The 21,493-nt window shown below is 48.6% G+C and overlaps 1 protein-coding gene across 1 annotated transcript; it reads left to right on the top strand.

Moving 5' to 3' along the window:
* Positions 1 to 6,389: 6,389 nt before the first annotated feature.
* LOC116077462 (serine protease 33-like) lies at positions 6,390 to 21,116 on the top strand. Its single transcript, XM_031352028.1, has 13 exons — positions 6,390 to 6,492; positions 6,588 to 6,617; positions 6,703 to 6,735; positions 6,937 to 7,105; positions 7,869 to 8,149; positions 14,009 to 14,166; positions 18,291 to 18,338; positions 18,629 to 18,719; positions 19,140 to 19,163; positions 19,288 to 19,450; positions 19,578 to 19,849; positions 20,100 to 20,269; positions 20,443 to 21,116. The coding sequence occupies exons 1-13, from the start codon at positions 6,429 to 6,431 to the stop codon at positions 20,599 to 20,601; spliced, it is 1,662 nt and encodes a 553-aa protein (XP_031207888.1). The 5' UTR covers positions 6,390 to 6,428; the 3' UTR covers positions 20,602 to 21,116.
* Positions 21,117 to 21,493: the final 377 nt, after the last annotated feature.

Raw genomic sequence — 21,493 nt, 5'->3', positions numbered from 1 at the left:
CAAAAGGAGGAGGAGGAGGAGGAGGAGGAGGTGGAGGAGGAGGAGAAGGAGGAGCAGGAGGAGGAGGAAGGGGGGAGGAGGAGGAAGAAGAGGAGGAAGAGGAGGAGGAGGAGGAAGAGGAGGAGGAGGAAGGGGGAGGAGGAGGGGGGAGGGGAAGGTGAAGGCGAAGGGGAAGAAGAAGAAGAAGAAGAAGAAGAAGAAGAAGAAGAAGAAGAAGAAGAAGAAGAAGAAGAAGAAGAAGAAGAAGAAGAAGAAGAAGAAGAAGAAGAAGGAGAAGAAGAAGAAGAAGAAGAAGAAGAAGAAGAAGAAGAAGAAGAAGATTAGAGTGGCTTACAGGCTGTGGTCTGACTAGTCCAATAATTATTGTCTCTCAAAAGAAAGACCAAGAATCCAGCAGTTATTTGGTTCGTGAGGATGGATGTCTCAGCTGGTCTTTCATCTGTTGGTGTCCTGAAGAAGCAGGTTTTGATATCAGCAAAGGAACACAACAGCATTGGGACAGAGGACAAGCAGGACAAAGGAAGAGCTTTTTTCTTTCATGTCCTTTTAAGTAGGCTGCCACCAGGATTCTTCCCTAAAACCTCAAATGATCTAGGAAGTCCCCCACAGGTGTGCCCAGCTGTTTGGACTTATTAACTCTAAACATCATCAAGTTGACAAGTATTGACTGAGCCATCATCTACCTAGGCTTTATTGTGGAAAACATTTATTACATATTTCTGTAGCAATACGAAGAGAGCCCAGCCCTGACTCCAGACTTGAGCACGCTGCAAATGCAGAGCTCATGTTCCATAACCTCCTTTGGCTCCACTATCTCAGCTCCACAGCCCTCACCTTGGCTTCTCTTAAACCTTTCTTCATGAGCTAGGTCTACTTTACCATTCATCTCTTCTGCTAAAGTGCTTTAACCAGAAGTTCCAGCTCACATTTCTAGTCACAGCATTATGCTCTCATCACTCTTGTCCTATGTGTACAGCGCCTCTCCAATCTTTCTAAGGGGAGCCAAGCAGGAATGGTGTGTGCCTTTAATCTCAGCACTCAAGAGGCAGAGGCAGGTGGATCTCTGAGTTGGAGTCCAGCCTGGTCTACAGAAAGAGTTCCAAGACAGCCTGGACTATGGAGAAACTGTCTTGAAAACCCAAAGTTTAAAAAATAAAAAATTCCCTTTTCTAAGGGAAATTTAGGAGACCCACCCCCAAAGGATGCTGTTCATATTTTCTCTCAGCTTTCTTTGTTCTTTTTCTTTTCTATTTGCAATACTGAGGGTTGAACTCAGGCCTTGTTTATGCTAGGCACATCTTCTACAGCTAATCTATCCCTAGATCTTTTGGTCACTGTCCTAGTTTCTTTTTTTTTTTTTTAAGATTTATTTTATTTATTTTGTGTGTATGAGTATGCTGTAATTGTACAGATGGCCATGAGCCATCATGTGTGTGGTTGCTCTCCAGCCCTGCTCTCTCCGGCGTAATTCATTGTAGTTATCTTCAGACGCACCAGAAGAGGGCATCCAATCTCATTATGGATGGTTGTGAGCCACCATGTGGTTGCTGGGATCCAAACTCAGGAGCAGTCAGTGCTCGTACCAGCTGAGCCATCTCGCCAGAGCCCCACCCCCCACCCCCAGTTTCTTTATGTTGCTGTGTGTTGGGATCATGAAGGTCCTTGTGCTCACCAGTACTAGAAAAATCAGGAATGTAAGGCACACAGAGTTGCCTCTTCAGCAGAAGAGAATGTCTTAGTTAAGGTTTCATTGCTGTGAAGAGACAACATGACCACAGCAATTCTTATAAAGGACATTTAATTGGGGCTAGTGTACAGTTTCAGAAGTTTAATCTATTAGCATCATAGTAGGAAGCACGGCAGCATACAGGCAGACATGGTACTGGAGAAGGAGCTGAGAGTTCTTCATCTTGATCCACAGCAACAGGAGACTGTATGACACACTGGGCCTAGCTTCAGCATAAGAGACCTCAAAGCCCACCCCCACAGTGACACACTTCCTCCACCAAGACCACATTCACTCCCACAGGGCCACACCTCCTAATAGTGCTACTCCCTACGGGCCAAAAATTCAAATACATGAGCCTATGGGGGGGTCATATCTAATTAAACCACTACAGAGTTTAAATAACCTCATTTCTGCCCAGAAGGCTGGGAATGGAGGTGACCAGTGGGCTTAGATTTTTTTCAAACCCTACTTTAATAAGGGTTCTTAATCCCATCAACTTCTCACCAGAGGTAGGAACAAAGAAAGGTTAATAGAAAACTGAAGTTGGGGACCTGTTTAGAAATAGTTCTTTGGGGAAATTCCAATCTTTATTGTCAGAAGTCCAGCCCAATAGTGAACACCAAATACAAATCGATAGTAGCAGCCCGATCCAGCAGAAGTTGAGAGGCTCTGCCAAATCGGCACCGAGACAAGAGGCAGCCAGAATATTACCAGAAATTCTTTGGTGCATTTCTCTCTGCACAGTCACAACAAGCGAAGATCAGTGAAGACCAGAAAAGTGTCACAAGGCACACCAATGCAAAAGTGTCATCCACTGTCTGTTGGGCTCTACTTACACTCTTTCCAAACATCACACATCCTTTCAAGTGTCTGTTTCAGCAAAACATCCTCTCATAAGACAAGCTTCCGAAAAACATCACATGACACAACTGAGTCTCCAAAGAAACCAGAAATTTCCACTTCAGTGGCCCATAGCCTAGATGACCCCATGGTCTCTGTAGGGCCAGGCCATTCATGGCTCCCCCAGGCTCCCACAAGCAGGACCCAAGGTACATAATAGCCTAGGTGACTTCTGTGCCCTCTGTCCAACCCAGACTGCACCAGACCCTCCCCAGGCCCTGCAGGTAGCACAGGCAGCCTATTTCTAGAACCCAGGGAGCTTCATGGAAGAACGGACGCACTTTGAGAAGAGTTTCAACGTAATTCTTGCCTCATTGTGCACACAGGATTGCATTATACCAGGAAACTTCTATCCAAACTGAACTGTACTTAAATATGCACGCAGTAAACTTGCCTGATGTCAAACTCTAAAAGATTGCACCAACACTGGCTAACGAGTCCTGTTGAACCGAGTTCCTTCTTGCCTCTTGTGAACTATTACTCTCCTGGCCCTGGTGTTTGCAGAGCTCCCACAGCTGTGATCTTTAAAAAATGCCCTGAAAGATAGCAAGAGAGTAAAGACACTTCCCACCAAGGCTAATGACCTATGTTCAGTCCCTGGAACCCACATGGCAGAGGAGAGAGCCATCTTGTGGAAACTGTCCTCTGAGCTCCACACTCGTGCTGTGGTACATAAGCACCATATACACACTAATAAATAAATGTAATCTAGGAGCTAGGGAGATGGCTTAGCAGTAGAACTGCTTTCAGAGGATCAGAATATGGTTTCTGGAAGCCACATCAGACAGCTCAAAACCAACTATGACTTCATTTCCAGGGGATTCAGGGACCTCTTCTGGTCTTCTCCAGCACTCAAACACACACATATCAAATAATAAATCTTTTTAAATTTTTTTTTAGAAGACAGACAGAAATATATGGTGGCATATGCTTTTAATCTCAACACTCATGGGGCAGAGGCAGACAGATCTCTGTGAGGTCAAGGCCAGCCTAGTCTACAGAGTGAGTTCCAGGACAGCCAGGGCTATACAGAGACATCCTGTCTCAAAAAGAAAGGACGAGGAGGAAGAGGAGGAGGAGGAGGAGGAGGAGCAGGAGCAGGAGCAGGAGCAGGAGGAGGAGGAGGAGGAGGAGGAGGAGAAGCAGGAGCCATCAATGCCGGGCACAATGGTGCACACCTATAATCCTAGCACCTAGGAGGCAGAGATCGGCTGATCTCTGTGAGTTCAAAGCCAGCTTGGTCTATAAATTGAGTTCCAGGACAGACAAAGCATACAGATAAACCCTGCCTCAAGAGAGCGAAATAAATAAATAATATTTTAAACTTGCTTTATTTTATGAGTATTTTGTATGGATGATGCATGTCTGTGCAGCACCTGTGTGCTTCGTGCCTTGCAGAGGGCAGAAGAGAGCATCGGATCCCTAGAAGTGCGGTTCTGGAGTCATGAGCTGCTTATCCCTAGAAGTGCGGTTCTGGAGTCATGAGCTGCTTATGGGTACAGGGAACTGAACTGAGGACCCCTGTAAGAACAGCAAGTGCTCCTAACCTCTGGGCCTTCTCTCCAAAAAGATTAATTAGGGGGCTGGAGAGATGGCTCAGAGGTTAAGAGCACTGACTGCTCTTCCAGAGGTCCTGAGTTCAAATCCCAGCAACCACACGATGGCTCACAATCATCTATAATAGGATCTGATGCCCTATTCTGGTGTGTCTGAAGACAGTGACAGTGTATTCATGTATATAGTAAATAAATAAATCTTAAAACAAACAAATTAATTAATTAATTAATTAATTAATTAATAAGGCCATGCATGGTGGTACACACTTTTAATCCCAGCACTTGGGTGGCAGAGGCAGGTGGATCTTTATGAATTCAAGGCCAGCCCAGTCTACATAATGAATTCTGGGGCTATGCAGAGAGAGACTCCACCTCAAAACTGACTAACTAAATAAATAAGGGGAGAAAGATTTCTTTTGGCTCACAGTCCCAGGGTACATCATCTCTACAGGGAAACCACAGGGGCAGGAGCTCGAGCCAGCTGCTCGCTCTGCATCCACCGTGAACGCACTAAGAATAAGCAATGCTGTCCTTTGCATTCATCTCAGCGTCCAACCCCTGAGGTAGTGCTGCCCACATTTAGGGTAGGTGTTCTGGTTAGTTTTGTCAACTTGACATGTTAAGTCACATGGAAGGAGAAACCTCACCCAAGGAACTGCCTCCATCGAATGGGCCTGTGGGCATAACTGTTGGGCTTTTTCTTGATTGTTGCTAAGAAAGGGCCAGCCCATGGTGGGCAGAATCACCCCTGGACAGGTGGTCCTGGAGTGTTTAAGGGAACAGGCTGAACACGCCTGGTGTGAGCAAACCAGTAAGCAGCAATAAGACATGGCCTCCAGATTTCTGCTCCGCCTTCTTTTGATGGTAACCCCTAAGCCAAATAAACCCTCCCGCACCTCTGGGGCTGTGACCAAAACAAACCCTTCCTTTCCTTAATTAGTTTGTTTTGAGGTACAGTCTCTCTACATAGCCCCAGAACTTATTGTGCAGACCAGGCTGGCCTTGAACTCATAAAGATCCACCAGGTTACTTTTGGTCATGTTATTTATCACAGCAGCATAGCACAATATGATCGTGTGCCTTCCCAGTTCAGTTAGCCCAGCTGAGAGCATCCCTCACAGGCCTGCATGCAGACCAAGCTGGTGGAGATAGCCCTCCCTGAGATTCTCCTCCCATGAGTCCAGATTCTGCCAAGCTAAGGGCGAAATTAGCTTTAGAAGTTATCCAGTGATAAAGACCAAAACCAGGATCCTGGTGCAGCTAAGCAAGCATCTTACCACTGAGACTTCTAGATAGGCCCTCCTGCTGCAGGTGGATAGGACTCTTGGTTATTGCCCAGTGCTGGGCTAACTTCCTGTGAGTCACGGGTCCTTACTGAGAGAACTAAGCCTTGTCCGTTAGTCTGGGCTGGTGAGGTAATCTAGAAGCATATGTCTGGTTTTGATATATCCTTTACTGTATAAACCTTGACCATGAACATATTACGTACTCTGAGTTCCATAATAACTTCAGTCTTGGAAGCAGGGGGTTTTGAATGTCCAGCTGGCTGCGCATTCAAAGCTGATAACTGATGCACCAGCATGTTTTTATAGACTCTGACATGTCCCTGTACAAAGGGGTAAGAATGGTGATCCCCATATAGTGTGTGAGGCAGTGGTAGGCAGGTAGAGTATAGAGTTCTAAATTCTGCCCTCAAATAGGGCCAGCCTTTGTTCAGTGCATCCAGCAAAAGGCCATCACTTTTTTTTTTTTTTTTTGGTTTTTCGAGACAGGGTTTCTCTGTGTAGCCTTGGCTGTCCTGGAACTCGCTCTGTAGACCAGGCTGGCCTCGAACTCAGAAATCCGCCTGCCTCTGCCTCCCAAGTGCTGGGATTAAAGGCGTGCGCCACCACCGCCCGGCAGGCCATCACTTTTAACTACACATAACACAAGCCAGCATACCGTAAGGTCTGTTCATGAGCTTTTCCTAGGAGTGCTAGCTAAGAGCCAGTGCCTTGATCCTACAGAAAGCTGTCAGTACACAAGAGAGAAGGCATCCAGCTCCTGGGCTCTGACAAGAAAAAGATGGCCGTGGTTCATCGACTGATACACTACACGAAAGAGTGTGCTATGGGACCTGTCTGGAGTCAAGCTGGGAGGTGGCCGAGGCAAGCGCCTACTCTGCGGCTTCTCCCCTAGGGGGCGCCACTGAGCCTGTAGCGGCAGCACATTAAGGCTCGGCACCCGGCTTCAGAGAGGCCGCCATGGGTGTGCAGGGCCCGATACTGCTACTGCTGCTGCTGGTGTGCGTGGTGCTGGGGAAATCTGGTGAGCTAAGGAGATTCATCCACCAGACTGGGGGTGATGGGGGAGTATGGGAAACTAGGAGGCCCTCTGAGGCTCACCTTCTCACCTCCACCCAGGATCGTGTGAAGAAAGCCAGGCGGTGGCAGGTGAGGAACTATGGTCCCTGTGAGAAACACCCACTGAGTCCAGGCCTAAAGAGGTCGCCTCACCTTTTCCACTCCTCCCCCACAGGTCTCAAGACCACAGACATCAAGCTTCTCTCAAGTGACTGATGGGCTCTGTGGAGGGCTGGGTGAACCACGTAGAAAGGGTTCCTGTGCCATCTCCTGCCTCTTCAACAAACCCCCAGGATACTGGAGGAAGGGGGTGTACGGTTGCATGGTTCTCCCCAGCTCCTCCCATACAAGTGTACCCTAGGAATGCTGTGGGCCTTCCTCAGCCATGTGTCTTATCTGTCTGTCCCAGGGCCGTGCGGCCGCCGGAATGACATTCGGTCCCGGATAGTGGGCGGGATAGAATCCCTGCGAGGGCGCTGGCCATGGCAGGCCAGCCTGCGCTTGAAGAAGTCCCACCACTGCGGAGCGAGCCTTCTCAGCCACCGCTGGGTGCTCACTGCTGCACACTGCTTTAGAAAGTGAGTCTGGGACGGCAGGAGCTGAGTGAGGCAGCCTCCTGATATCCTGAGCTCCAATGTGAGCTGCAGCTGCTTACATCAAATAACGTTCCCCTTGGCTCTGCAGGGAACACCACTCTCATTCTCCCGGATATTTTATTCAAACATTCCCATGCGGTTTGGGGTATATTCATCTATGCTTACTGCCCCCTACCAAATCAAATCAGGAAGGCTCCAGTCTTGTTCCACCTTCCCTTGGAGGAAGACGAGGCAGATCCTAGGCCCCACACCAAGTTTGGTTGGTTGGTTGGTTTTGAGGTGCCATAACCCAGCCTGACCTTGAACTTTTTACTTAGCAGAGGATGACTTTGAACTTGTGATCCTCTTGCCTCCACTTCCTGGCGTGCTAGGATTACAGGCTTGTGCTTCCCTGCCTGAGTCTCTACAGTGCTGGGGGGTCAAACCCAGGGATTCACCCATGATAAGCAAACACTCTGTCAACCGAGTGTTACATCCCCATACTAGACATCTATTCTATTCAGAGAGGCCCAGTGTCCTTAAGAAATGACCGGACCACTGGCCACTGTGGTCTTCCTGTTTCTCTCCTCAGAGTCTCAGGAGAAGGGAATCTGCTCATGCCCTGTCTAGGCTCTGTTTCTACAAGGGGGTCTCAGCAAATAAATCGTACAGGCACCCATGGTGTCACCTCGCCCAGGGATCCAGTGGGCTCAGGTGGTCAGCGTTCCTCCGGAGGGCCCTGAACCTTTTCTTTTTTCCCTCCTAGTTTCCTTGACCCAGAAAAGTGGACTGTCCAGCTCGGGCAGCTTACTTCCAAGCCATCTTTCTGGGACAGGAAGGCCTATTCTGGACGGTACAGGGTAAAGGACATCATCGTGAACTCGGAAGACAAGCTGAGGTCCCATGACCTCGCCCTGCTGAGGCTGGCCTCCTCAGTCACCTACAACAAGTACATCCAGCCTGTCTGTGTGCAGCCTTCCGCCTTCGCGTCCCAGCACCAGCCCAGGTGTTGGGTGACCGGCTGGGGAGTCCTTCAGGAGGATTTGAGTGAGATTAGCAACGGAGGGTGGGCATGTTGGTGCGCCGTCTCTGTCCCCTGTTTCAGCTACAGAAGGCCCCGAAGCCCTTCTCTGGCCTCTGGAGCTCTGAAAGCCCCCTGCCTTCCTGCTTGCTCCCACCCCTGTTGCTGCCCACCTGCATGGAGCTCCCTTTTATTCTAGAGCAGGTGTGGCCAGATACACAGGAGAGGGCCTCAGCCAGGCTTGCTTTCCTCAGCCAGAATGGGTGCTTAAGGCCTTCTGAGGACGGTCTCCTTGACAGTGATTTAATTTACTAGCCCCAACACATGAACGTGAACAGTGTTAAAAATCACATATTTTAACACCAGTGAAACTGTCACCATTGTCATGCTTCTAAATCCTCACTAGGGGACAGTTTAGCCTCCAAGATCAGGCGTGTTCAGAGTGGTGAGGCCATAGGCTGTCACCTCTGTCTGTCTAATTGCAACATCTTCATCATTTCAAAAGGAAAACCTGCCCGGCCGCTCTACAGAGCGAGTTCCAGGATTACACAAATAGAAACCCTGTCTTGGAAAACAAAAAAACCGCAGTGGGCATTGTGGGATAAGCCCAGCCATTGGGAAGGGAAGGCAGGAAGGTCAGGAGTTCACGCATATCCTATACTCAATATCCTGGACTCCATAGCTAGTTTGAGACCAACCAGGACTGACTAAAACAAACAAAACAAAACAAAACAAGAAAACTTTATACCCCTCAGCCATTTCTCTCAGTCTCCTCATTCCCCTAGATTCTGTAGCTCCTGGCAGCCCAGACCCGCTTTCTGTCTCTTTGCTGGCTCTGGAAATGCTACACAAGGACAGTCACAGAAGAATGGCGTTTTCTGTCCAGATTCTTAAATGCATCATAGTATCTTCAGTGTTGCCCCCTTGTGACCTTAGTGAGAACTGCTTCTTTCCTATTTGTTGTTCTTGTTTTTGAGATGAGGTTTCTCTTTTTAGCCCTGGCTGCCCTGGAACTCACTCTGTAGACCAGGCTGGCCTCAAACTCAGAAATCTGCTTGTCTCTGCCTCCTAAGTGCTGTGATTAAAGGCATGCGCCACCACTGCCAGGCTTGCTTCTCTCTAAGTTGTAATTCACATACCATTAAGGAACCATACAAAGAGTGCGCTCCAGCCCCATTCAGTGTGTTCACAATACTGTTCAACTAGGAACCTTCATTCCCACCCGGCCTTTACCCCTCATGAGCCCCTCCCTATAGACCCTGATGACCACAACCCAGCTTTCTGAGCGTGGAGCCATCGTTTTCTGCCCATAAATGAAATACAGTTTATGGTCCTGTGGGTCTGGTTTCATTCATATACTGTTCCATCTTTAAGATTCATCCTTTCTTCTTTCCAGCTTGAATGCCTTTAATTCTTTCTCTAAAAAATTATATTCATCTACTCTGTGTGCATGTGCATTGTGTGTTTGGTATGTGTGCATGTGTTGTATGTGTATATATGTGTGTGTGCATGTGTGTTCTGTGGCATGTGTGTTGAGTGTATATGTATTATACGTGTGTGTTGTGTGTGTATTATGTGTGTGAATTTTTTGTGTCATATGTATTATGTGTGTGTGCATGTGTGTTATATGTATATGTGTATTGTGTGTATGTGTGTGGTATGTGTGAGAGAGAGAGAAAACAATTTGCAAAAGGAGTTGGTCCTCTTCTTCCATTATGTGGCCTGGGAATTGAACTTGGGCCATCAGGCTTTGCCTCTGATCACTGGGCCATCTCATCAGCCCTTACTTCTCTTTCCTGCCTAATTTCTCTGCCTAGAACTTCCAGGATATTGTGCACAAAAAGGAGGCATGTCCACCTCATTATTACTCTGGAGCAAAAGCTTTTTGCTTTTTCCACCATCGAGCACAATGTAGCTGTGGCTTTGTGGAGGCAGTTTCCCTTGGATCCTAGCTGGTTTAGTGCTGTTGTGAAAGAGCAGGGAGTTTTGGGTTTGAGGGGTGGGGTGGGAGGGAATACGTGCATCTTCATATGTATGTGCATGTGTGTAGAGGGTTAGAAGCCAGCCTTGTAGCCTCCTCAGATGCTCGTCACCACAGCTTTTATGCATGTATATTTTATGCATTAATAAAGTATGCACACACAAAACATGCATATGTCAAAACATATATAGTTTTACATTTTACTTATTTTTGGGAGGAGTGCATCCCTACAACAGCATGCATGTGGAGGTCAGAGGACAAGTGGCAGGAACCAGTTCTTTCCTGTTACCATTTGGGCTCTGGGAATAGAACCCAGGTCATCAGGCTCAGCAGTAAATGCCTTTACCAGATGAGCCATCTCAATGGCCCCACACTGGGTTTGGTTTTGGCTTTGTGAGTCAGGGTCTCTCTGTACCATGAGCCCACCAACATTGCTAGGCTAGCTGCCTGTCCCCACCGGCCCAGCACTGGGATTACAGGCCTACGCAACCATGCCTGGCTACTGAATTCTGCTTTGTTATGTGAAAGACTGTAGCATTTGATCAAATGCTTTCCCTGCATTGATGGAGACTGGTTTTTTCGGTGTCTCTGTGCTGATTTTCCCTTGCAGTTGCTCATGGACCGCAGCCCTTTCCTGCATTGATGGCCTCATTGCTGCGTGCTGAGATATTTTTGTATTTTGTATTACTCATTTATTTCTTTTTATTATTTATTTATTTGTTGAGATGGAGTCTCTACATAGCCCTGGGTGTTCTGGGACTCGCTATGTAGACCAGGCTGGCCTTAAACCCCATCTGCCTCTACATGTTTAGTACTGGGTAGGATTTAAGGCATGCACCACCACCACCCCACTTTAGGATGTTCAGAAGTGGTCCCAAGTTCTGGTTTTCTTTTTGGCTTTTATGTTTGTCTGGTCTCACTGGCTGGGTGTGTAAATCAGGAAGTGTTTCTCTGGTCTGTTTTTAGGGAGAGTTCAGAAGGATCACAGATCTTTTTTCTTTACACATCCATAGAATTCCCCAGTGACACACTCAGGCACTTCTCCTTTGTCGGGGAAATCTTGATTGCTAACTCTATCTCTTTGTTTATTATGGCTCTATCTTGAGTCTGTTTAATAGTGTACGAGATTCCTGGGATTTTTCCTGAGTCACCTTGGTGGGCAGGCTATCTAATTCATTGGAATAAAATTCTCATTCAGCTTTCCTTTTTCTTTTCTTTGTTGCTGTTCTCCTGAAGTAGAGTTGGGGCTTGTTATAATATTGTGATATACATGTTAAGCATGATGGGTGGGGCTGGAGAGACAGCTCGGCGGTTAAGAGCACTGACAGCTCTTCCAGAGGTCCTGAGTTCAATTCCCAGCAATCTCATCTGTAATGGGATCTGATGCCTTCTTCTAGTGTGTCTGAAGACAGCAACAGTGTACTCACATACAAAAAATAAATAAATCAATCTTTAAAAAGAAAAAAAAAGCATGATGGTTAAGAGGGAGATACTCAAAAAGACTGATTGAAGAGCACTGGTGTGATGAAGAAGTTTGCTGCCAAGCCTAATGATCTGAGTTCAATCCCCAGGTCCCACTTCATGGGCAGGGTCAGGTGTCCTCTGAGTCTTTCATCATTGCTTCATCTCACTCTATCCTCGTTCCTATAAATAAATCTTTTTTTTTTTTTAAAGAGCACAGGTTTGGGCTTCTCTGAAAAAGCCCCCCCCCCTTTGAGACAGGGTCTTGCTATGTTGCCAGCCAGAACTCACTATGTAGACCTGTCTGTCCTTGAGCTCACAGAGACCTGCCTGTTTCTGCCTCCCTAGCGCTGAGATTAAAGGCTTGCACTACTCCAGGCTCTCCCTTGCTCTTAAGATCAGGAGGAATGTTTCCATTTTGTCTTTTGTGCTACTTTCTCAAGAACCAACTTTTGGGTGCATTGATTTTTCTGTCTGGCTTGTTTATCACCCTGTCCTCTGCTCTCATCTGTTTGTTACAGAGTTCCGGAACTCATTGTGTAGACCAGGCTAGCCTTGAACACGTGGTCTTTCTGTGGGCCTCCTGGATATGAAATCACAGGCACTTGTCAGCGTCTGCTGCACGTCTGTTATTCTGTTTCTCAGCCAGCTTTCAGGGTTGGTTGTTTTTGGTTTTTCGAGACAGGGTTTCTCTGTGTAGCCCTGGAACTCACTCTGTAGACCAGGCTGGCCTTGAAATCAGAGATCTGCCTGCCTCTGCCACCTGGGTGCTGGGATTGAAGGCGTGCCATTGCCATTCAGCCTACCAGCACTGGGTTTAATTTGCACTTGCTTTCTGTTTCCTTAGATGGTAGGGGAAATTGTTGATTTATGGTTTCCCTCTTTGTTAACGTAAGTATTGGTAGCTACCAGTTTCTGCCAAAAACTGCTTTTGCAATTTCTCATAAATTTTGGTCTGTGGCATGTTAATCTTTTTCTTTCTTGCTTTGTTTTTGAAGTCCTGTCTTGAATAGCTCAGGCTGATCCTAAACTTTCCACATCTTAGCTGAGAATGGTGTTGAGCTTTGGTTCACACCACTCTCTTGTTTTCCTTGTTGCTACTGCATCATGGTGTACCCAGGGCTGGCCAGCCCATGCGTTTCTGTGCAATTCTTCTGCCTCCCATCCTGAAGTGGGGTTGCTAGGATTACAGATGCACAGCTTGGGGGCTGGAGAGATGGCTCAGCATTTAAGAGCACTGTCTGCTCTTCCGAAGGTCCTGAGTTTAAGTCGCAGCAACCACATGGTGGCTCCCAACCACATGTAATGGGATCTGATGCTCTCTTCTGGTGTGTTTGAAGAGAGTGACAGTATAATCATAAACATAAAATAAATAAATCTTAAAAAAGAAATAAAGGAAGAAAGAAAAAAAGAAAGGAAGGAAGGAAGGAAGAAAGAAAGAAAGGAAGAAAGAAAGAAAAGAAAGAAAAATAAGTAACTAATGCACACTTCTACACCTGGTGTTTGAATGGGTTCTGTGTACTGATCAGGTATCTGTGGGGCTTGAACGCTAGTCCTCAGGTTTGTATTATAAGTGGTTTTTTTTGTTTTGTTTTGTTTTGGTTTGGTTTGTTTTGGTTTGTTTTGGTTTGTTTTGGTTTGGTTTTTCAAGACAGGATTTCTCTGTGTAACCTTGGCTGTCCTGGAACTCACTCTGTAGACCAGGCTGGCCTTGAACTCAGAAATCTGCCTGCCTCTGCCTCCCAAATGCTAGGATTAAAGGCGTGTGCCACCACTGCCCAGCTACAAGTGTTTTTTTACCTATTGGTCCTGGGAATATTTCTTAAATTTCATCTTATTTTACTTTGTGCATGTGTACCTGAGTGTGGTGTGTGTGTGTGTGTGTGTGTGTGTGTGTGTGTGTGTGTGTGTTTGTGTGTGTTTGTGTGTGTGTGTGTGTGTGTGTGTGTGTACATGCACTCGAGCATGTGCACTCGGACTAAACCTGGGTCCTCTGCAAGGGCAGTAAGTGCTCTTATCAGTTTTCCAGCCCCAACCCTGAGAACATTTTAAAGACAATGTTTCCCTTTGTAGTCTAGGCTGGCCTCAAACTCACAATCCTGTCACCGCCATGCTGAGAGTCCAGGCATGCACCAGCAAGCTAGTGAATTTGGGAATCTCCATCTTGGGATCCTGCGTCCCCAAACTATCTCAGCACCCCTAACCCCTCTCGGCCTGCCTCCACTGGCACACTCAGGAGCTAGCCCTTCCAGTGCAATCATGGAGAAACTGGGGGACTCAGGGAACTTCAACATTTGGCTCCACTCTGGTTCCTTCTGTCATACTGGACTGTCCATGGTGTGGGGTGATCAGCAGGGGACACCACCATCATGTAAGCTGTGTCCTCTTGCCCTAGAGCGTAGAAGAGATCTCAATACTGTGCTCTGTGTCTTTCTTCCCCCAGAGCCTCTGCCACCACCCTATCACCTCCGAGAAGTACAGGTCGCCATCCTAAACAACAGCAGGTGCCAGGAACTGTTCGAGATTCGCTCCCTACACCACTTGATCACAAAGGACGTGTTCTGTGCTGGTGCTGAGGATGGGAGCGCAGACACCTGCAATGTGAGTCTTCCTGCCCTTCTGAGGAAGCCCTCTTCTCCTTCACCGCCTTCTGGAGAGCTCGCTCCAGGTCTGCCATCAGCCTGCCATCGCTTCATCTATGAGAAATCACTTATAGCCTATAATTACCCGGCCTATAAACCTACCTCTCATTTCCCACTTATGATATTTTTCTCCATCATCCCTGAGACCCTCAGAGGTGGAAATCATGGCCCTACTTTCCTGATGAAGAGGCTGAGGCTCTGTGGCTGCCAGGAGAGACCTCACTCAGTCTTCTACCCCACTGTGCTCCCTGTCCCCATGGCCTCTTCCCCAACCCCACCTATCAAACTGCCGGACTCACCCTTGCTGCTCCTCAGGGTGACTCAGGAGGACCCTTGGTCTGCAACATGGATGGTATCTGGTATCAGATTGGAATTGTGAGCTGGGGAATAGGCTGCGGGCGGCCCAACCTGCCTGGCATCTATACCAACGTCAGCCATTACTACAACTGGATCGAAACCATGATGATCCTCAATGGTGCAGTCATGCATGATATGGACCTGCCACTGCTGTTTGTCAGTCTGCTCCAGGCTCCCTGGCTCCTGAGGCCCACCTGAGTTCATGAGGCTGCAGCTTTGGGCCCATTGTCTGCAGCCCCAGGACATTCAGGGTAGGGTAGGGATATCTTGCTTCACCAGGCTCTTGTCTTGTCTTCTTTGCCAATAAACTTGTGCATATCTGAGTTGGCACTTTGCAGAACGTTATGGAGACCTTGAGACTTCCCTGGGTTCATCTTGAGTGAGTGATCCAGCCCAGGGTCCATGATAGCTTGTCTAGGCTTTGGTTGCAGGCAGCTCACTGGCAGTGACAGTGGAGTGTGGACAGGAGCCCCAGCTCCACAGGAAGCTGAGATTCCTGGCTAGATGCAGGATAGAATTTCAGGATAAACAGGTATCTAGTTAGAGCTTCTGCTGTTGTGGTAAAACATCACAGCCAAGCCTGGCGGTGGTGGCACATGCCTTTAACCCCAGCACTCGGAGACAGAGGCAGACAGATCTCTGAGTTCAAGGCCAGCCTGGTCTATAGATCGAGTTCCAGAACAGCCAGGGTGACACAGAGAAAGCACACACACACACACACACACATACACACACACAGGTAAAACACCACAATCACAATCAACTTAGGGAGGAAAGGGCTTATTTCAGCTTACAACTACATGTCCCAGTCCATCCCTGAGAGGAGTCAGGACAGGAGCTCAAGGCAGGGACCTGGAGGTAGGAGCTGAAGCAGAGTGTGGAGGAGCTTGCTCCTCATAGCTTCCTCAGCCTGCTTTCTTATAAAATCCAGGATCGTTCACCCCAGGAGGATGCTGCCAATAGTGACTTGTGCACTACCATCCCAATCACTGACCAAGACAATGCTACAAGACTGTGCACAAGAAAATTTGGTTTTTGTTTGTTTGTTTGTTTGGTTGGTTTGGTAATTCAAAACAGAATACACTAGCTGTCCTGGAACACATTCCATAGACCAGGTTGGCCTCTAACTCAGAGATCCTGGCCTGCCTCTGCCTCCCTAGTGCTGGGATTAAAGCATGCCTGGCCAGCTAGGCATGGTGCCACATACCCTTAATCCCAAGACTCTGGAAGCACAGGTAGGCGGAGCTCTGATTTCAAGCCCAGTCTCGTCTACAAAGTGAGTGACAGAGGAACCATGTCTTGAAAAAGCAAACAAACAAACAAACAAAGGATTAGAGAGATGGCTCAGAGGTTAAGAGCACTGACTGCTCTTCTAGAGGTCCTGAGTTCAGTTCCCAGGAACCACACAGTGGCTCACAACCATCTGTAATGTCCTCTTCTGATGTGTCTGAAGAGAGTTACAATATACTCACATACATAAAATAAGTAAATAAATCTTTAGGGGGAAAAAATGTAAAGTACACCCAGTCAAATCTTCTAGAGGCACTTTCTCAATTAATCTTCCTTCTTTCCAGATATGTCTAGGCTTGTGTCAACCTGCAACTTGATGGAAGCCAACCAGCATGGCTGGTAGGAAGCAGCATGGGAGTTTAGTAAGAAGGTTTGACGCAGATCTTTGGATAGACGTGTCCCAGTTTGTCTCTGTTGCTATGATAGACCACCCCGCAAGAGCTGCCTCAAGGGAGAAGGTGTTAGGGTCCAGGAGTCACCCCACGAACCACCCAAACAATGGTCTCAGATAAAAAGGGATGACTTATTGATCACACATCCCATGACTGATCAGCCAGGGTAACATGTTCAGGGCCAACTCAGGCAAAAACCACAATGAGAGCATTCTTATACAGACACAGGGCTGTAGGGTAGTCCGTCTTCTTTCCTTGTCTCCTTAGTAGTTTAGACCTAACAGATCAAACTGACCTCTTGCTTGCTTGGTCTTGAGTGAAGGCTACAGCTAGGGAATTGCTTAAGATTGACAACCCTTATAACATACAGAACATTACAGGGTATGTGGTCAGCATAACCCTGCTAGCATGAATAAAAAGGCCCTACTATGATTGCATCAGATCGGCTCCTGTCTGGTTTTGGGGAATCACTAAAACTTCCCTGGCACTACACTACCACTGCCCAGCTAATAGGGGACATCCAGCAGACGAGAGAAATCAGCCAGACTCCAAGGAGAGGGCCACCTTCTCTTTCCTTTGTTTCTTTCTGGTTTTTTTATCCTGCCTCAGACCCTCTCCTGTTAATGTACCATGAATGACGACTTATAGAATGATGGTTATAGCTCCAGGCTTTTTGAACGATGAGAAGCCTGGGATGGGGACTGATGGGAAAAACTCCTTACCATAACCCACACCTGAGTGCACCCTATCACACCAGTAGCACACGCCCCTGCTCTCACCATGGCCCATTCAACATGACTTACGATCTTAGGACCATGGCCTAGCTACATGGAATTTGTTGGGGAGTGCAAGCCCAGGTACGGGGGATGCACGTTGTTTCTTACCATTCTAATGATAATAAGACTGAGTCTAACAGGGAGACAGGCTCTGCACACAGTCTGTGCTGGTATCTAGGTTGGTTTTGGGGTATTCTCTTCTTTCTCCCAAGGTTCAGAGGTACAACATTCAACCAGTTGCAGATTTTACCCCCGAACTGCGCCAAATTCTCAGACAGCTCCCACTCTCAGGTTACGTTATCCTGGGGTAAAACACGGGGTCTTTTGAGTGTTTGGAAGCACTGTGCCATTTTAGCCATGTTCTCAAGCCTTAAGTGTGGGTTTTAAGTTTGGTCTTTGGCTGTGGACAGCAGAAGCCAAGACTGAAGGCTGGCTTCCTCCCTGTATCAAAGCACTGAACTGCACCAGAGTCCTTGTCTCTATCTCTCTGTCTTGCCTTCAGACTGTTGTCTTGCTCAGCCTTTTCTATTTAGTCCCAATTCTTGAGTGCCATCCCTGTACTGAGAACAGTTTTGCCCACTGGGAACTCTTAGAATGAATGTGTCCTCTTCTTTATTGGCTTTTCATGACTATAACGAAATTCCAGAAGGAGGTTAACTTTATAAAGAAAAGAGATCTCTTATCTCGTAGTTTTATAGATTCAAAGTCATGGCACTGGCCTCAGCTCAGTTCTAGGGTTCCTTGCTCTATCTGTCCTGGCCACCCCCAAACCAAAGAGTACACCATTTCCCTGATCGTGCATAGTGCGGCTTGTGTCCAAGGTGTTGTGACAATTTGAAATTGGTCACTCTCCACTCCAATCTCATACTGACCTAAAATCCAGAAGGGGCTGGCCAGGTTGGGCTCTGTGTGCAGTCAGCTGCATGCCTGAGCGTGGGTCTGGGGTCTGAGCTTCCATGTAAGGTAAGCCGCCATGGCTGAGCTGGGATTACTGAGCTGAACAATAGAACTCAGAAGCCCCAGCAACTTCTTTCACAAGGCAGCAGGATCAGGTTTAGAGATGAGCTGCCAAGGATCTTCTGAAGCTTCCTGGTCTAACCGCAGCTCCCCCAAGCCCCTCCCCACGCCACTTCTCAGCACCTGGTGTCCTTTGCCTGCACCTCTTAAGTTCTGCTCAAAGCATCTTTGTTTAAAGCTGTTGAGGTGCGGCCACAGCTCCGCCTTGACCTTGATAATTACCTGGGCCTCCACCTCCTTTCTCTTTTAAGCCCCCAGGCCCTCCCCTGGCCTCATCAGAGGGACACCAGGCTTCAAGGGTAAGAGCTGGACCTAAGGGGTGCTAGGGAATGAAAGATGGGGACCAGAGGGTGAGGCTCTAGGGTTCCTACTGAGGCCTAAGGTGCCCAGACCTGAGGTTGGGTATGCTTTGTCAGAGGTTGATCACATGGAGTCTAAGTCACACGTAGAGGTGGAGAGTCTGGGCTTCAGTGACAGGTTCAGGACCAAGCAGAAATTAACGGCAGACAAAACAGCCACAGAGGTACAGGGCTGGGTAGGACATGCCCCCTAGCCTAGAATGTTCCTCTCTGCTCCCCGCCTCTTCCAGACCAGAGACCAAGCTCCCTGCACCCAGGCCAGTCCTGAAGATACAATGAGGGGTGCTTCCCACCCCCAGATCCTGCTGCTGTTGGTGTTAGGTAAGTGGGGGTGAGGGCTAGGGGTGCTCACCTCATCTCTCCCAGAGCCTGGTGCCTCTAGAGCAGTACGGGGCATCTGATCTTTCTTCCCAGGCACAGAGACTCTCTGGCACTGTCCTTGGGCTCTCCAAGTCTGAGTAGTGTGCTGTATGCATGTAGTGTGCTGTATGTATGTAGTGTGCTGTATGTATGTAGTGTGCTGTATGTATGTAGTGTGCTGTATGTATGTAGCGCTTAAGACCCTCCCCCCACCTCCCAGGGCTCTGGGGAGGGTGATGCAGGCAACCAATGGCACAGAAGCTTAGCATGAGGTCAGTGTAACAAATATGTTCTACCTTCTACCTAATCTAATCACTGACCCAGGCTCTGTTACCTGGCACCAAATCCCTAATCTAGGCCCTTGCCTGCTTCCTCCTGCAGGAACCAGGGTGCAGGAGTGTACAGGTAAGGAAGGTTGGCAACCAACTCCCTCCTCAGCTCAGCCCTGTCCCCCTTCCTACACCGACTCCCCAGATCCCTGAGTCCCAGCCAAGCCTCATTCTATCGCAAGCCACTTATTCTATCACAGCTTGCGGGCAGCCCCACATGTCCAGCCGGATCGTTGGGGGCCGGGATGCTCAGGATGGGGAATGGCCATGGCAAGCAAGCATTCAGCACCACGGAGCCCATGTGTGTGGAGGGTCACTCATCGCACCCCAGTGGGTGTTGACAGCAGGTCATTGCTTCCCCAGGTCAGTGCTCTCACTATTCCAGCTCCAGTAAAGACAGGGAGAAGTGCTGCCTGGGGAGGGGTGAGCAGTGCTGGCTCCTGACAGGCCCATGGTCCAGGTAGTGTCAGCAGCCCCGTCTGTTCTGCAGACGGGTACTGCCATCAGAGTACAGTGTGCTCCTGGGGGCACTGAGTCTGGATGTCACGTCATCCCATGAGCTCTTGGTTCCTGTGCTACGGGTGCTGCTGCCTCCTGACTACTCTGAGGACGAGGCCCGTGGTGACCTGGCACTGCTGCAGCTGCATCACCCAGTGTCCCTGAGCTCCCGCATCCAGCCTGTCTGCCTACCTGCACCAGGGTCCCATCCACCACCAGGGTCTCCATGCTGGGTCACTGGCTGGGGTAGCCTCAGCCCAGGAGGTAAAGCATAGTCAGGTTATGGGGGCACTGGGCATCCCTTTCTCCTCCATTTGACTTTAAATCCTGGTCTTTCACAGTCCCAGTGTGAGACCCAGCATCACATGAGCCCAAACTATCAGACTCTATCAGACTCTATCAGACTCAAGGATCCTGGTGTGCAAGTCAAACCCCTCCCACTCATCTTTTCCCATCAAGCCCCACTTTAAGCTGTCCCATCTCCTGATTCTCAGATCTGTCCCTCTTCCCTCAGTACCACTCCCCAAGGGAAGACCCTTGCAAGGAGTGAGGGTGCCGCTGCTGGACTCTCGAGCCTGTGACCGCCTCTATCACGTGGGTGCCAATGTGCCCCAGGGTGAGCGCATAGTGCTACCAGGGAACTTGTGTGCTGGCTACCGCAGAGGCCACAAGGATGCCTGCCAGGTGTGTCTGCTAACCCTCACCCTCTGGAATTGGTTCCCCAGCCACTTACCTCCCTAGAATCCAGGACTGAGGAGGTTGCAGACCCCCAACCTAAAGCTACTACCCCAGGGAACTAGACCTAGGAAAGTGGCCTTGAAAGAGAGCCATGGCTTAAGCTTACCTTTTTCCTGCAGGGTGACTCTGGAGGACCCCTGACCTGTATGGAGTCCGGCCACTGGGTCCTGGTGGGTGTGGTGAGCTGGGGCAAGGGCTGTGCCCTGCCCAACCGTCCAGGTGTCTATACCAATGTGGCCAAGTATAGTCCCTGGATCCAAGCTCGCCTGGGCCTCTGACGCTGGTGGGTCTGATAATGTGAACCTGGAGCTTCCTGGCCCATCCCACACTCTCTCTTTCTTACATGAAGCTGAGATGTTAAGCATTCATCTGCCTATCTCCTTCCCTCCTCTCCTCCTTCAGGGCCATTTTCTGTCACTCAGGAACCTTCTGGGAGTCCCCTGCACTCACACTCTGCCCTCTCCTTTTAGCGAGGATTTGGCTCATCTGGCCTGAGTGCCCTTTGATTTCTGGAGGAAGTCAGACAGATTTAAAGCATAAGAGGAACTCTACACCAGGGAGAATCTCCTCTGCTGACTTTGAAGGTTGAGGGGCCAGGCACTGTGAGGAACCGCAATGGCACTGACAGCCAGCAGAGGGAGAGAAGTCTGTGGCCACCAGGAACCTGTTCTGCCAACAGCCTAGAGTCTGGATACGATTTCCCCCATCTTCTAATCCCTTAGCTTCACGCTGGTGAAGCCTCAACAGAGGGCGCAAATGAGCTCTTGATCCACAGATTTTTCAACTTAATAAATTTATGCTGTTTTAAGCTGCTACCTGTGTGGCAATTTGTTACATGGCCATAAAATCTAATCTATATATAGATTTTGCCTAACTTCGATGGAGACATGCCAGAGGGCAAATAGGCTATGTCACATCCCGCACTATGGAAGCCCCAGTACAACTGCTATTGATGGAGAGAGGTGAACTCCTCGAGCGAGCGTCCAAGAGAACAGAAATCATGTGGGACCCAGGGAATGTCAAAGCCTTCTCTCAGAAGCTTAGCAACGGGGAGGCAGAAATGTGGTGGAGAATGAACAAAGGCCTGATTCAAAAGCTGATTCATCCCCAGCTTCCTCTTCTCCTGGCTCATCCTATGTGTTAGGAATCCAGTGGATTTTACTGTACTAG

This window comes from Mastomys coucha, unplaced genomic scaffold, assembly GCF_008632895.1.
Source record: "Mastomys coucha isolate ucsf_1 unplaced genomic scaffold, UCSF_Mcou_1 pScaffold5, whole genome shotgun sequence".
Classification (NCBI taxonomy): domain Eukaryota; kingdom Metazoa; phylum Chordata; class Mammalia; order Rodentia; family Muridae; genus Mastomys; species Mastomys coucha.
The sequence above is the reverse complement of the archived record's forward strand: the minus strand, read 5'-3'. Positions and strand labels throughout refer to the sequence as shown.

Coding starts and splice junctions, on each gene's coding strand:
- LOC116077462 (XM_031352028.1), top strand. CDS start 6,429: ATGGGTGTGCAGGGCCCGATACTGCTACTGCTGCTGCTGGTGTGCGTG. Junction 6,493..6,587: donor CGTGGTGCTGGGGAAATCTG/GTGAGCTAAGGA, acceptor ACCTCCACCCAG/GATCGTGTGAAGAAAGCCAG. Junction 8,150..14,008: donor AGTCCTTCAGGAGGATTTGA/GTGAGATTAGCA, acceptor TTCTTCCCCCAG/AGCCTCTGCCACCACCCTAT.